Source organism: Capronia coronata (assembly GCF_000585585.1).
Source record: "Capronia coronata CBS 617.96 chromosome Unknown acBCG-supercont1.1, whole genome shotgun sequence".
NCBI lineage: Eukaryota > Fungi > Ascomycota > Eurotiomycetes > Chaetothyriales > Herpotrichiellaceae > Capronia > Capronia coronata.
In genome coordinates, this window is record NW_006912893.1 from 258935 (window position 1) to 274134 (window position 15200).

Consider the following 15200-nt stretch of genomic DNA (forward strand, 5'->3'; position numbering starts at 1 on the left):
CACTACCTCGGCAGTAAGGGCTGAAGATACTCAGAGTTTGGATCGGCCAAGCTGAAGATAGAAGGCAGCGTCCACAATCTTTGATTTTGAAAACCAGCGACAAAAGCACAAAAGCACAAAAGCAGATATCTGAGGATACCTTATCCGCCCAAACGAGTGATATCAAAGGTAAATCCGGAGACAAAGAGAGGATGTAGGTTTTGTAGCGGTTGGGGCGATGGAGAAGCTCGATCACCTTATCCTTGGCCGGTGTCTTGAATGTGTTCGCTTGAGCAGAGATACTAGGATGAAAAGCTCTGATAAGCCTGAATCACTGATCTCGGGTATCGTATTTTCAGTCGACTGAAAAGTCTCAAGCCCACCACCGTCGCTTTCTTTGACCTCTGCAAAAACAGCTCCCACGGCCCGTAGGCTCACCGGGGCTAGGGAGAGGGAGGCTTGCGATAGTTGAGATCGTCCCTGTCTTGTTGTATCGTGGGCGTTGTCTAGAGGTTCATCTAGTTCCCGAGCATCCACAGTGGAGGTCTTAGGGTTGATTTAGATTCTTGGATGTCTCGTCTGGCGACGTGGGAACTCCAATCACGCCGGCTTCCGTTGCATCTGAGTCTCCTCACGGCCAGGGCATGATGCGATGAATCCGCCGGGCTTGATGGTGGGTGATAGTCTGTAGTGTCCTCATTTCCAGAGCCTGTATGTTGTAATTGACATTTGCATGTAGGTACATGGCGAGATATCATCGTGTAGGTCCAGTCTGCCCAGTGTATACTCTATAGTATTCCAGAATATTGACTGACTTCCTTCTGTCAACGCTCTGTTAAGCCTGCCGTTGTTATAGTAGTAGCGGATCTGCTGTCTGACGGGAGAAACAGAGTATGACCGCCTATCACGAGCTGCTTGTGGTGCCATTGCTGTATCTGATTTGACGTTGCAATCCCTCCTGAGTCCTGAGTAAGACAAATTGATTGCTGCCGAGGATCGTCAGGGATGGGACCCATATCGAAGCACCAAATATGGAGTACTCTGTTCAGTGCCAGTACGTACATGTAGTATGTTGCGATATAAAGAGTATGTCGGTGAAACTGCCTGGTGCAAACGCCTGCACTTATTCACTGTTCAACTTCTTGCCGACAGATGAGGCCAGTCTGGTGTAACCATGAACTTCATATAATGCAGATGCGGTTGCAAGCACCCGAACAGTCGTCGAAGCAGGCCATGTTGCCGTCATGTTGCTGCCGTATGTTCAACTGTAGTACAGCGTACACTCACCTCCCTGTCTCACGCTTGTTCTGACGCTCCTTGTCTGGTCGCCGCTTCATCAGTGCAAGGTCCAGCCGAGACAAGTAAAGCTAGTGGAGTGAGATACTGAGCCTGTATCCGTATGTGTGGCTACAAGGGAAGAATGTAGCCGCTACAGTGATGATTCTCTATATCGTGATATTGGTTTGCATAACCACATGGCCCATCTGGCATCATCGAGGGCTGCTGTGACCATCCAGCCCCCGTACTCGTTCATGCTCCTTAACAGTTCCTCTCGAGTAGGTGATCATAGTATATACAACGCGCCACAACCTACCCAGTTGCTGAGCAGCAGTAGCATTCGATGCCCTAAACATCTGAGTAGGCTGGGGCTTGACGAGCAAGACACTTGCACATTTGAGCTGTCCGCAGCACTAGAGTCTGCACAGAATTGATTCGAGCAGTGACTTCGCCATGCAGTCACAGGTGACTGTCCCGAGAACACCTTTGGCCAGCTCATACCAGATAGGTCTCGACGGTGACCTGCGTCGAACATGAACATCTGCGGCGGCATAGGATGTTGACTCCATGCACGGCATCGTGGTCCCTGGTGACAGTAAATGAAACGGTACCGCCAAACCGAATTCCAGCCATTCAATCTCAAAAGGTCGCTTCAAGACAACAATATCTCCTACCTTGTGATGGGACTCGTTCACATCAGGGGCATGGCCATGCAGGTCCTCTCTCACCTTGCTGCGATATTCGCACCAAGTTCATGTCATTCCCGCCAGATATACGTGGCATTCCCAAGGCGTCGCAGTCCTTGATGTAACCTTTCCAGTTTCGACCACCAACGAAAGTATCTTACCTCTGTATTGCGTGTTGAGGTTCAAGTTGTTGTGATGATGTTTGGGTGAACAAGTTGCAGTTAGTGGTAGTATGGCACTATCACGGCGCTAGCTCTTTTAGAAGACATAACTTATCATATCCATATCGCCATGTGATTCACTAGCGCAGTCACGTGAAGAAGGGTATCTTATCGATAAGAAACTTGAAGCCGTGGAAATTTTTGATAGAGGAAAACGATCTGGCCATCGGTCGGCCACTCCATTCGCTCCATCGCTCCATCCCACCATCCCACGGTGGCATCGTCCCTCGAAATCACCCAATCGTCCAATCGCCGACTCGCCCACCTGCTCGGTCACCGCCGCCGCCAGCCTTGGACAATGGCAATGCGACCTCGTCGAACTTTGCAAAAATGTCTTCCCTCTTCTCTTCCTTCATCGTCCTTCGCAGGCTGTTTGTCTTCTTCCACAGTGAGCGACTTCTGGAGTTTTGCGCTCGCTAATCGCCATAAAGCTCCCAACCCACCACTTCGTCAAACATCGCTGCCCTCTGTCTACTTGATCGCCCGCCCTACGTCACTATGAGCGACGTCAAAGATCTCGACAAGGCCGTTCGAGCCACCAGCATCGATATCGACGCCGGTCGTGACACTGGCACCTCGTCCGGTTCAAGTGTCCAGGCTCCTTTCCAACATGGCAACCCCGAACTGGTCGAGACGAGTCCCGAAAGGGGTGAAGAGGTCAAAGAGGAGAAAAGTTCCTGGCGCACAAAATTGGCATACTTCAAGACCTGGGATTTTTGGTTCATCTTGGGCCTGGGTCAGGTCCTGGCTCTTTGCATCACTGGCACGAACACATTGACCACACTTCTATCCATGGCCGGGACCAGCATCCCGGCTTTCCAATCCTTCTTCAATTACGTGTTGCTCAATCTCATCTACACGAGTTGGACCATCTACAAATATGGGTTCCGGAAATGGACCAAACTGTTATGGCGAGATGGTTGGAAGTGTAAGGCTTATATCATGGACTTTTTGGTCTTTCGCGCACACGCACGCTAATACCAAGCAGATATTATTCTTGCCTTCTTCGACGTTGAGGGCAACTACTTCACCGTCCTCGCCTATCGATACACGACCATTCTTTCGGCGCAACTGATCAACTTCTGGGCCATCGTCATCGTCGTTGTCATCTCCTTCTGTTTCCTCAAAGTCCGCTACCACTGGGCTCAGATCCTGGGGATCTTCGTGTGTATTGGTGGCATGGGTATTCTCCTTGCCTCGGACCACATCACCGGCTCCAACGGCGGGTCCGTCTCCTCGGGGAACCAACTGAAAGGCGATCTCTTTGCACTGGTCGGGGCCACGGCTTATGGACTGTCCAACGTGTATGAAGAATGGTTTGTCTCGGGTCGTCCCTTGTACGAGGTCATTGGCCAGCTCGCGTTCTGGGGCATGATCATCAACGGTGTCCAAGCCGGTATCTTCGACCGCCACTCGTTCCGAACGGCCCACTGGAACTCGAAAGTCGGCGGTTACCTGACGGGCTACACATTTATCATGACCATCTTCTACACCCTGGTGCCGATCCTGTATCGATTCTCCAGCGCTGCCTTCCAGAACATTTCTCTGTTGACCGGCAATTTCTGGGGTGTCATCGTCGGCCTCCGGGTTTTCCATTACCATGTGCACTGGATGTATCCTATCGCATTCACCCTCATCATGATCGGCCATTTCGTCTACTACTTCGGAAAGGGCGTCATGGGAGAAGCGGCCAAGGCTTGGCTCGGCGAGAATCAAGAGAGAGGCATCGACGGCTTGGGGTCGGCGAAGCGAAGAATCAGAAAGATTCAAGAGAGTACAGCTGGTACCGGAGGTAGAGGTATGGAAGGCACCGAGAGTGCCGGCGTGGTATGATATGGACGCGAAAGAAGATGAGAGGATCTTTTTTGTTGCGAAATATTGGCTCATGGTGCGAGCTGCGAGAAAGCGAGTCAACCCTTACTCGACGACGGTCTTTATATGATCCTGCTTTTTATGAATGCCGCTTGGACCCGTCGGCCTACTACTGCCTTGGTCATTCAATCCCTGACGACGCACGACATCACGGCCTCACAGTACAGCACACAACACACAGCACGAAGTCATCACCGAACTCTTGTCCTCAACGAGAGGATATGAGGGTGGTTTTTGGAAACAAATATCACTAAATGACATATACTAATAATAGTCAATCATTCAATAAAGCTCTTCATGTACAGAATTCAGTGCGTGAATCCATGCACATACCTCCTGCGTTTGATATATGTAGAGGGATACACACAAGACCTCGTCTCATGAGTAGACAAAAAAGGGTTCATCTGTACCTTGTAATCATGAGAGAGGACCGGGTAGATATAAAAATCAGTAGTAGGGCTCAGGTTCCATTAATCCAAACGTCCAGATCGCTTTGGGGATGTTCACTAAGATATCGACCATTCTCGCAATGATTGTTACGATTGCGAGTCTTAGCATCGAAGAGAAAATTGGGCAGAATCGAATGAATTGACAGAACAGAAATGGAACAGGATCAGGATCGGGACCGAATCCATGTCATGGTCCTGATCCAGTTTGGTTGTTTTTCTGTGCATGATCACTGCCAGAAAGTAATTTATTTTCTTTTTTGCTGGCTCCTTTGTTTTGTCTTTCCAGGGAGATCCTTTCCATGTCCCGTATTATGCCACACCGGACCCACTCCATTTTCCGGCCATGCCATGCCATGCCATGTTGGATTGAGACCTGCAGAGTTGTGCCGTGATTTGCCATACTGAGCGGTTCAGTGCGATGTGGTGCTAGCACAGTCCGCCGAACCAGAACCTTTGCAGCAATTCGTCCTGTGTCAAGACTGCTGACGCTGACGCTGACACTCTTCTAAATATTGTCCATTCCGCCCTCAGGAGAGTGGAACATTCAGATCAACCTCCATTGAGCCAGCGCAAAGCTCCCCGACGACGGCGACCACGACGACTGACTGTCACCACAGCATGCATCAACCACCGGCATCAATCCAGCATGCCATCATCTCCATCTACTGCTCAGTCTGGAAGTAGTTCAGCAGGACATTGCGCTCCTGGCTCTCCTCACCCCAGTCCTTGACGACGACGCACGAGCAGTTGACGACCTTGCGGGCGTTGCCCTCGCGGTCGAGGACACACAGGCCGGCCCATTCACCCAACATCTTCCCGTCGGGGACCTTGATCAGGGGGATCTTGTGTTCCGAGCACAGGGCGATCACAAGCTTCTTGTACGCCTCCTCCTCGCAGGCCTCGTTGAGCACACACATGTGCGCCTGACGACGGTCGAGGGCCTTGGAGGCTTCGCGCAGGCCACGGGCCAGACCGTCGTGGATGAGGGCGATTTTGAGGACACCTTTGAGAAACATTGTCAGTATTGGTACACTTTTCGTTTCATTCCCACTCCTTGCATCTCTCTTTCGTGGGGTTGGTGGTCTCACCTTTCAAAGCGTCGAGGACAGACATGGATCCGGACGACGCACCGGTGTCGCCGGAGACTTCGACCTCATCGGCCTGGGGAACGGGGGAAGTGGGCTCTTCTCCGTCCGACTAGAACAAGGACATTCGTCAGCAATAGTCAAAAAAGAAATGTTGGGTTCTGATTCCCATCTCATCTCATGAACCGCAGACAATTCGCAATGCGTAGAGCGTTGGGACCAGATCCGAGTCGCGACCTCAAGAGAATCCCCCTTCAGATGGAAGACTGCGTCCATAGATGAGGTCGGCATGATCAGATCATCCAGACCCGTCCGTCAACAAATTGATTCCCAAAAGGTCGCAACCCGTCGCTCGCCCTGGCCGCCAATGTCCATACTGCAGTCCGGAAGAAGAGAGTCACTACGTACCATTTTGGCGATTCGTGACTTGTAGTTGCAAGTACCAAGATATCAACAATGTCGGATGATCCTCAAAGAGTCACTGGTAGGGAACGAATTGATGAGTTGGTTATACAAACCATGGAAATCGAAAAGGAATCAAAATGTCCGCGTCTTGCGGAACGAATTTCGCTGCCAAGCGGAGATTTGTGCGCCGGCTTGGCATGTTTTCGGAGCGTAGTCACGTGACAGACCTCGCCTTCCCTGGTACCAGGAGCCCCATACTACCTCCTAGAATACCTGTAATAAGTGACCACCAAGCGATCACTCTCACATCTTTTGCCACTACTGCGGTACTGCTGGACTGATCACTGAGATACCACAGTTATCAGTTACTGCGAGAAGTGAACCTTACAAGGAGTCCCACAGGATGACCACAAGTCAATTGACTCTGCATTGGAAAGGTTGAATTATTCCACCCTGAACTACCTGAGTAGCCATCATCGGCATAATCCTGCCTGTTGAGCACACGAGTCGTAACCATTGCTGAGATCTTACAGCGGCAGCATACCATATTCCGTCACACCTAATAATACTTTTCTCGTGTTAACCCTCCCAAGCAATTCATCTCCTCGATAACCATGAGATTCCTCGTCCACCACACCAGCGCGCGGACCGAAGACGTACAATACCTCAGGAACCGAGTCCGTTGCCATAGCCAGTGCTAGAAGTCGAATGCGAGTTGATACCATTTGCGAGCTTTGGTGAAGGGTTCGAGAGGGGCGAAGAAAAAAGTCCATTAGGCACTGGTGACACGGCTTCAGTACGGGCTGGGCCCATCCCAGGAATGACCCTCAAAGAAATCGGTCGCCGCCACAATCGGATACCAGCGAGATGAGGATGCCGAGGCACTTGGTCTTCAAAACCAGAGAGCTGTTCTTAAGTTAGCAGATTCATCAACCGTAAACTCGTGAGAGCACGCACCTTGACCCAGAAAAGTTCCTTCATGGCCATGAACTTTGGTCGCTCCTCCTCTTCTCTTTGTCTGGCTTTGGCAACCGACGTATTCCACGCAGTGGTCTGATATTCGAACGATAGCATATTGCGGGAGACTTGCCACAAGCGTGTTCGTTGGAATGGGGTTACCGGCATGACTTCGAGAGATGTGTAGTTGCGAAGATGCAGGTCCTTAGTCACCAAAAGTCCCGCAACTTGGAAGTTCGGTATCCATAAGTCGTCGTGGGTTGCTGAAGGGGCGTTCGGATCGAGCTGGGCTGTCCGCACGGTGAACAAGGGTAAGAATTTCTTGAGCCAGGCTTCCCCTTTGACGGTAGGATCGTTGTTGTCAATCATCAAAGCGGCGGTGCTGAGCACGATGGGTAATGCCTCCCTACGGCGCCGTTCCATCTCAAGACGTTGTTGACGCAGTTGTTCCTCCTGCCGCCGCTGGCGCTCTTCCAGTTCCCTTCGAAGACGCTCTTGACGTTCCTCTTCTTCCTTTTTCCTCAAAGCAGCAGCTTCCTCTTCAGCTTTCCTGCGGCGTTCTTGTTCTTCTGCCACTCGTTGTTCTTCCGCAGCCTTTTCGGCAGCTTTCTGAGCGGCAATCTTCTCCTCCTCCAACCGCCTTGCTTCTTCTGCTTCTGCTTTTCGTCGTGCCTCTTCTGCCAGTCGTGCTTCATCCGCCTTGCGTGCTTCTTCTGCTAGTCGTGCTTCTTCAGCCTTGCGGGCTTTTTCTGCCAGTCGTGCTTCTTCAGCCTTGCGGGCTTCTTCTGCCAGTCGTGCTTCCTCTTTCTTTCGGGCTTCCTCTACCTTGCGCGCCTGCTCCTCCTGTCTCTGGACCTCCTGCTCGGCCTCAGTCGGACCCACATTGACGGATTCCGTCTTCACTAGACCTTCTGCTGTGGCAGAGCTCTGTTGTGCAGCAGTGCATGCATTAGAAGGACCAGGAGCTTCGGTTGTTTCCTTCCGGTCGCCCACACTGTCAATCTCCATGGCTTCTACCGGTTGTCCCAGAGGAGGCCCGCCGGACCCTTGGCTGTTCTCTTCAAGTAAAGTCTCAGCCGATTTTCGTCTCTGATCGGGGCTTGCTGGTTGACTGCGCTTTCTCGTAGCAGGGAGTAGCCCTTCGGGACTGCTGTCGACTACTGTCCGGCGTTTCTTGACAGTGCCCCGCCCAATCTCACCGTCTTCGGTGGCTGCAGATTCCGGGGACATGCTTTCTCTGGTACGTTTCAATGCAGTGGCTGGTCTGCCTTCAGCCTTGACCGAAACCATTGCCTCTTCGTTGTCGGAAGATTCTTCTGCCACGAGACTCTTGCGGCGTCGATGTTCTTTCCCTGTGACTAGTCTTCGTCGACGATGGGTGTTCTCTGTATGCAGATTCGGCGGTTGAGGCAGATCACTTTGGCTCCGTTTCTTGAGATGAGCCTTCCTCGGGACAAACACGGTTTGATCTTGATCGGAGGAAACCGCCATCGAGGATTCACCAGGCTCTTTCCTTGATGCGGTATGCCTCCGTCGTTCTCCCGCTTCTGCAGAAGTAATATCCCTATCTCTCGATCTGTGTGCGAACTGCGGCGATCTGTTGGGTAATGATTTGTGGGTTAGGGTCGGACTGGAGGAGCTGGAGTTGCGGAGCTTGGTAGACACCGGTGACTGCGATCGGCGGGGCGCCTTTGACTTCACTCTTTCAGAGTCTCTAGTCACCCGTGGAGAGGTAACTTTCCTAGACTTCCCGTTGGTGTACTTGTCGTAGGCGGTTCTGAGAATTTCGTACTCCTTCTGCCACTGGTCCCCCTTTCGTTCCGCTGAGATCTCAAAGTATGTCTTCCCCCTAAGAAGCTTTCGAGCTGGATTGAAGCCAGACTGCTCGACCAGGAGTTTGACGACTTCCGGGTGGCCGCGACCGATAGCTGCAAGCATTGGTGTATTATAACCAGGTTTGATGTTCCTGATCGGGTCTGGATCCGGCTCAGGGTCTCCCATGCCCAATAAGTATTGCAACACCTCTTCGTGCCCTGCCTTGGCCGCAGCTATCAGTGACTCGGTTTCCGCCTTTTGTAAGATGTTGAGAATATTCGCCACTCCTTGAACGTCGCCTTTCGCAGCCAGACGGGTCAAGTTCTCTTGTGTATTGGCTTGCCAAAGAAGGTCGTTTCTTGTCGATTCACTTCGACCAGTTCTACGTCGCGATGTAAAAGTAGGCGGACTTCTAGGCCCAAGAATGGGTGGTGAATCTCGTGGACTTGCGGCGGATGCTGGTTTTGAGGACAACTCGCGCACCGGTTCGGGTTGCTCAACGGGGCCTGGTTGATTGGTTTGTTTCTCTTTCGCGTCGGCAAGGAGCCTCCTGATCTCTTCGTAGTTTTCATCGTCCTGCGGCACAAGTTCATATGGTTCATCGCCCTTAGCGTTGCCCAACCGAGGGTTTGCGCCATACTGGAGTAGGAGGCGAACAACTTCGACGTGGCCATTTTCGACAGCATCAATGAGCGGTGTTTCCTTATCGATATTCCGTGTATTGACTTCACATTTGTTTTCCAACAGGAACTGCACAATATCCGTGAAGCCTTCTAGGGCAGCAATTTGGAGGGGGGTGTTGCCTGCGTTGTCGGCCAAATTCAAGTCTTCAGGTCTTTCTGCAAGCTTCACTTTCGCCATCGCGAGGTCATTGTTGTTACAAGCCCGCGACAAAAAGGTACGCCCATTCTTATCGCGCCATTTGCGAGGACCTGGTGCTGCCGCTTTGGCTGGCGACATCGTGTCGTTGTCTGCCGACGAGAATTTGTGGAGCGTGGGTCTGGATTCCCGCGGCGAATCTGAGTCGGACGAAGTTACTGAACGAGCACGATGCTCTGCTGAACCGCTCCTCCGCGTCTGTATTGCGGGAGGACGCCCGCGCTTTTTCCTTTCAACATCGCCAAGAGTCAACTGCGTTGACACACCGCGCCTGTGTTCCCTTTTCACCACTGGACGAGGCGAAGCGGAACGCTCAGGCGAAGAATGCCGCGGGTAAGTCGCAGACCTGGTTTCCCGTCGCTCTGAAGCACCAAGCTCTCCTCCACCACCACCACCGTTATTCTTTGCTCGATGCTTGCTTATTGAAGGTAAAATATCGCTTGGACGCTGTCTTCGAGACTGAACCTTGACTGACTTGTTGTCGGCATCATCCGAATCGGCCGTATGGTCATCAGGCTCCGGCCTTGCTGGCTTGGATCTTCTTGATATGATATGTGACGATACGTCTGAATCGCTATCTGCCGAATGTGTCGGTATTCGAGGTGATGACAGGGATGAGCTGCGTCGACTCGAGACAGAAAAGGTTGTCTCATCTTGCCCATCGTCACTACTACGTTTGCGCTTTCTGGATTGTTTGTCGGCATCGGTCGTCACTGCATCGCCCAGTGTTTCCTCGTCTTGCGGTCGGGTGGTGTTTGCAGACCCGGCGACAGATACAGCGTCGGCCACAGTTCTTTGCTTTTCCGGTGACTGAATCAGTGTCTCTGCCTCCGAATCTCCCTCAGCATCACCATTACTACCAACAACGATACCGGGCACCCCCTTGTCACTAGCGATCTCGGCGGGCGCATTTTCAGGTTTCATGGTGGCTTCGACTTCTGGTGTGGCCGCTGGACTGGCCGGGCCTCCAGTGGCTGTCTGGACGATGCTTTTGTCGACTGTAGTGACATCCTGGGGCTCACCAAAGCCATCCGGTCCATTCATCACGGCGTCCGCCTCTTCTTCATGGTGTTTCTGCTGATTATCGTCCGCCGTTTTGGAAGTAGGGGCACGAAGATGGATGGAATAGGTGGCTGGGACTGGGGAGCCCGCACGAGTTTGGCGGTGAACAGGCGGCCGTGGTTGCAGTTGTATAGGCGATGCCGGGGAAGCGCTTGGGTCTGGCAGCGTTGAGCGTTGGATGATGATAGAGGGACGGGTCGTTGGGATGGCGCACAATGATGGAGTTGGTCGCCGAAATGGTCTTTTCGATGGGTTTACCACATCATCAAGACGAAGCACAAGCCCAAAGAGCCTGGAGATGGAACTAACGATCTCAAGTTTGGCCAAGTTTGGAGGCGGCCGGGCCACGGTCACGTGAACAACTGCGGCCCCTCCATCTTGCCATCCACTATCGGCCCAGCCCCTGGATTCGAGATTGACCGCAGCCGCATTTGATTTGATCTGCGCCCAATTAATTTTACTCACAGACTTTCTTTTGAGATTTCGTTGCACTGGCCCTTCGCAAGCCACATCTCGCTGACGCCCCAGGCTTCTAGTCAGGCGGGCCCTCGGGCTTGAAAAAAACCAGCCAGTCCAGTCCGGTCGAGAGAGAGATGCTTGAGCCACTCGTTTGGGCGATTAGAGGATTCTACCTTCTTAGCTGCGTTGCCATCCTAGCTGTCCGCCTCATCCCTTCGTTGCGCGACCGCTTCCTTGCATATGGCGCCCGAGATCCTGCCTCAACCGCTGCAAGGCGACCGGATCCGACGAAGACTGTGCTGGGAGCACAACTTCTCGACTTCGCGGCCAGTTTGAAAGTGCCGCACTCGTGGTTCACTCATTTCTATGTCGTTTCTGTGCTGTCATCGCTCTGCTGCATGGTCGCTTTATCCGACAGAAGCCCGGCAGCAGTGTTCGAGGTCCCCAGATTCTGCTCGGCGTTGATGCTCTTCCAGGGTGGTCGAAGACTGCTCGAGTGTGCTTTCGTTTCTCGGCCAGGTAACTCGAGGATGTGGATCGGCCATTACGCGATCGGTCTCGCCTTCTATATGGCCACAAACATAGCCATCTGGGCCGAACACCTTGCTCTGAGTAGCAAGGCGGACACCAGGATGCATGGACACGGTACTCTGTCGCAAAGTCTTTGGACGCCCAGAGTCGTCACCTGCACCCTGCTGTTCTTCTACGCGTCGTACAAGCAACACCGTTACCATCGTTATCTGGCCCAGCTCAGAAAGTACACTTTGCCCGACGTGGATGCTTTCCACTTCATAGTTGCGCCGCATTACACAGCAGAATGCGGAATCTATCTTGCCTTGGCAGTGCTGGATGCACCGCGAGATCATGGCCAGGGAAGACCTGTCAATTGGACGCTGGTTTGTGCTCTCATCTTCGTCATGGTGAACCTTGGTATCACAGCAGATGGGACGCAGACTTGGATGATGGACAAGTTCCCCGACAGGAAGGAGGATGTGCGGCGAAGATGGAAGATGATTCCAGGCCTCTGGTAGGCATGGTTTCTATTGTCTCTCAATCTATCGATTGACTCCAATTTGAGGCTGAAAACCCATCAACGCCGGTTTTCATGTCTCATACTCTGCTCGTCTATTCATGCTGGGCTCTATGTGCAAATGCACCATGCTCCTGTCGATGCCACACTGACAATGCAGATCAGCTCTGAGTGGCAGCTAGATCATAGCCCACCCGACATCAGGCAGATTTTACCTGTCCTTCGCCATCCTTCGCCACACCTTTTTCGTCTTTCTGGGCCGACGTTCCTGCTCCCAGTTCTCTTGAGTCATTTTCCACCTTGCCCTTCGCTTCACCCTTGTTTTCGTTGTCAACGATCTCCTCGGCCGCAGCTCCGAATAATTCTGTGAACAGTCGATGCTTGTCTCGCACTGCTTCTCTCTTCAACTCTTTCTCCGCTTCTCTCTCCTCTTCTTTGTGTCGTCGCTCTTGCGTCGTTTCTTTTATCCAGCGCTGCAGGTCCTCGACCGCCTTGTCCGGGTCCTTCTTGTGGATTAGTAAATAGTCTTGCAAGTCGGCGGGCGAGAAGTCGTAGTCGGGAATCATAGCAGAGAACTCTTTGGCAAGGCTGCGAAGATGTTCGGTCTTTTTGTTCTTAGAAGAGCGCTCGTCGCCATCCATGCCTTCCAGAATGGATTTCCTGTCTAATGGGCTCCCAGTGCTGGGCATGTCCACATACATGCGAAGGAAAATCTCTTCGGCCTGCGTCCTTGAGGCATTCTTGAACTCAACCCGCACACTGATACGACCGGCACGGACGAGGGCGTCATCCAGAGATTTCGGGGAGTTCGTCGTCATAATGAGGACGTGGCCTTCGGGCGAACCAACTCCGTCAATCGCATTCAGTAGCCCACTGAGGGTCACGCGGCTGGCGTTGGCCGTCGCTGCGTCCTCATCACTGTCAATGTCGATGTCATTGCCAATCTTTTTGGTGTTGCTTGCCACCGCACCCTCGGGCATTTTGCCCCGGCGCCGCAACCCCTTTTTACGGGTAGCGCTCGATTGGGCTTTACGATTGAGCCCCGCGGAGTCAATATCTTCAAGCAACAAAAGCGAGCGGCCAGGCAGCTGGTTCAGCAGTGAGATCAAGTCGGAGTCAGTGAGGTCACGGTCCAACAGAGTCATGTTGTACACGTCCAGGTTGAATTTCGAGGCGAGAGCCAACGCGAAAGACGTCTTTCCTACCCCTGGTGGACCATGAAACAAGTATCCTCGCCGATATGGGATGCCATGGCTTGCGTAAAAATTCATAGTTGCTTCGTCCATGTACTCTGCGACATCATCCAGGACTTGTTCTTTCTGAGCGGCGTCAAGGATGACAGTGTCGAGGGCGCGGCGAGGCTTGGACGTGAGTCTTGACCAGGTCAACCGGCCGCCATAACCACCGGTGTAGGGACGGCGGATGATGGTCAAGGAGCGTTCCTTGTCTTTGTTGAGCTGGTAGATATGTTCGATGAGCTCCTTGATCGGGGCGGTGGAGCGGCCCAGGCACGTCACACTCATGATTTCGATCCGTTTGTAACGGTTGCCGAAGTAGGTATGGCCCTCGCCGTACTTTCTGGTGATGTAGAATAACCGCTTCTTGTGGACAAACAATTGGACGCCTTGGCCCTGCTCATACTTGATTTTGGGATCTTCGTTGCGGCGTCCAGACTCCTCGAGATCAGGATCATGCCGCTGGCGACGTCTGCTTTCTTGAGGTGAGTTTGATGTGGCATTGAGCGATTGGTCAGCTCGCAGGGTCCTGCGCTCGGCAATGTATGAGGTCAAATAGGCGAAGAGGTCTTCCTCGGACGAGACATTGACAGTGGCGACGATGAGTGATGAAACTCGAGACCATAGCGATTGCAGGCGGGCCAGCGGTCCAAAGTACCATAAGGCCAGTAGCACACCCAGGAAACGGAAGAGTTGAGGATGAGTCTCGAGCAGAGGCCGTGCTGCTGGGAAAAAGGTGGTGATGATGTATTCGGGCAGATCGACCAGGCTGCCTGTACTGGAGATGGCCGCACGCCGAACCCGTTGCATATCCATGGCTACCTACGAAATGAGAGTCTCTCTGGATATGAAGGGAAAAAGAGGTAAGATAGAAGTTAAGAGGACTGGCTTCTCAGATAATATGCTAGTAAGACGTCTCACAAACAAGTGTAGATGCAGAGTCCCTGCAGATCAGCTGCCAATTCATGAGTGAACACAGCGCCTGCCTGGTTTGTAAGGCCTCTTTGTGCTCTTATGACAAACAATCCCCAAAAAAGAGGTGAAGCAAGGCCAGACGTGTTCGCGTTCTGCCTGAAGCCTGAAGCCTTTTGCCCCTCGTTCTGCCACGGATGCAGTTAGGACTTTGACCGCCTATGTGGTTGTCAAAATCTATGCCACTTTCTGGTCCCGCGTCAGGAATGGGCGTTTGCAGGAAATGCAACAGGCAGACAAGCGTCTACACAACTAGTAATTGGAAGAGGGCAAAGTCCACATCGCTGTGCCAGTCCACAGTGGCACCATGAGTCGTGCTGCGCGGAAGGCCCGTTCAATGACTGGACGGACAATAAATAAATAACCCTTACAACCAGCAAGCGGGTGGCGAGCTGCATGGAACAAGGATTGAATCCCACAAAGGATGCCTCATACTACTACTAGTAGGTATGGTTTACTGGAGGTAATCTTGGGGTGAGATCCAACCGATCAAAGCACAGAATGTTTTATCCTAGTGGGACGCTGAACGCGGAGGGAGGACTATCATAGCGTTGTATTCCTACCTACCTAATACTTCCATCTCTTCGTCCTGCTCTTCGTCTATGCAAACCCTGGACCAGACGCACTATGGCGGTGGTTGTGGCTGATGCTGGCTTGCTTTTCAACATCGACGGCTACTGGTGAAATGTTCAAGAATGGGTTTGCTCCAGGTCCGGGTGAACCCGATCAAGATACCATCTCTTTGACGCTCGCCAGGATATTAGGCAGCATCTTGAAACTGCTTCTGCAGATGCAAAAGGTGTGTCGAACAAGGGA

At 52.5% G+C, this 15200-nt stretch overlaps 5 protein-coding genes across 5 annotated transcripts; 2 read left to right on the top strand and 3 right to left on the bottom strand.

Moving 5' to 3' along the window:
* Nucleotides 1-2662: 2662 nt before the first annotated feature.
* On the top strand, nucleotides 2663-3997 carry A1O1_00097 (uncharacterized protein; the record flags this gene model as incomplete). The annotated part of the gene is made up of 2 exons (XM_007721018.1): nucleotides 2663-3092; nucleotides 3153-3997. 2 exons carry the CDS (start codon nucleotides 2663-2665, stop codon nucleotides 3995-3997), a joined length of 1275 nt encoding a protein of 424 aa, XP_007719208.1.
* A 1150-nt stretch (nucleotides 3998-5147) lies between these two features.
* A1O1_00098 (40S ribosomal protein S12) lies at nucleotides 5148-5981 on the bottom strand (the record flags this gene model as incomplete). Its single annotated transcript, XM_007721019.1, has 3 exons — nucleotides 5148-5488; nucleotides 5574-5682; nucleotides 5979-5981. The coding sequence occupies 3 exons, from the start codon at nucleotides 5979-5981 to the stop codon at nucleotides 5148-5150; spliced, it is 453 nt and encodes a 150-aa protein (XP_007719209.1).
* Nucleotides 5982-6641: 660 nt separating this feature from the next.
* Nucleotides 6642-10670, bottom strand: A1O1_00099 (uncharacterized protein; the record flags this gene model as incomplete). Its single annotated transcript, XM_007721020.1, has 2 exons — nucleotides 6642-6881; nucleotides 6933-10670. 2 exons carry the CDS (start codon nucleotides 10668-10670, stop codon nucleotides 6642-6644), a joined length of 3978 nt encoding a protein of 1325 aa, XP_007719210.1.
* A 611-nt stretch (nucleotides 10671-11281) lies between these two features.
* Nucleotides 11282-12178, top strand: A1O1_00100 (uncharacterized protein; the record flags this gene model as incomplete). The annotated part of the gene is made up of 1 exon (XM_007721021.1): nucleotides 11282-12178. One exon carries the CDS (start codon nucleotides 11282-11284, stop codon nucleotides 12176-12178), a length of 897 nt encoding a protein of 298 aa, XP_007719211.1.
* Nucleotides 12179-12377: 199 nt separating this feature from the next.
* On the bottom strand, nucleotides 12378-14228 carry A1O1_00101 (uncharacterized protein; the record flags this gene model as incomplete). Its single annotated transcript, XM_007721022.1, has 1 exon — nucleotides 12378-14228. One exon carries the CDS (start codon nucleotides 14226-14228, stop codon nucleotides 12378-12380), a length of 1851 nt encoding a protein of 616 aa, XP_007719212.1.
* Between the last annotated feature and the right edge of the window lie 972 nt (nucleotides 14229-15200).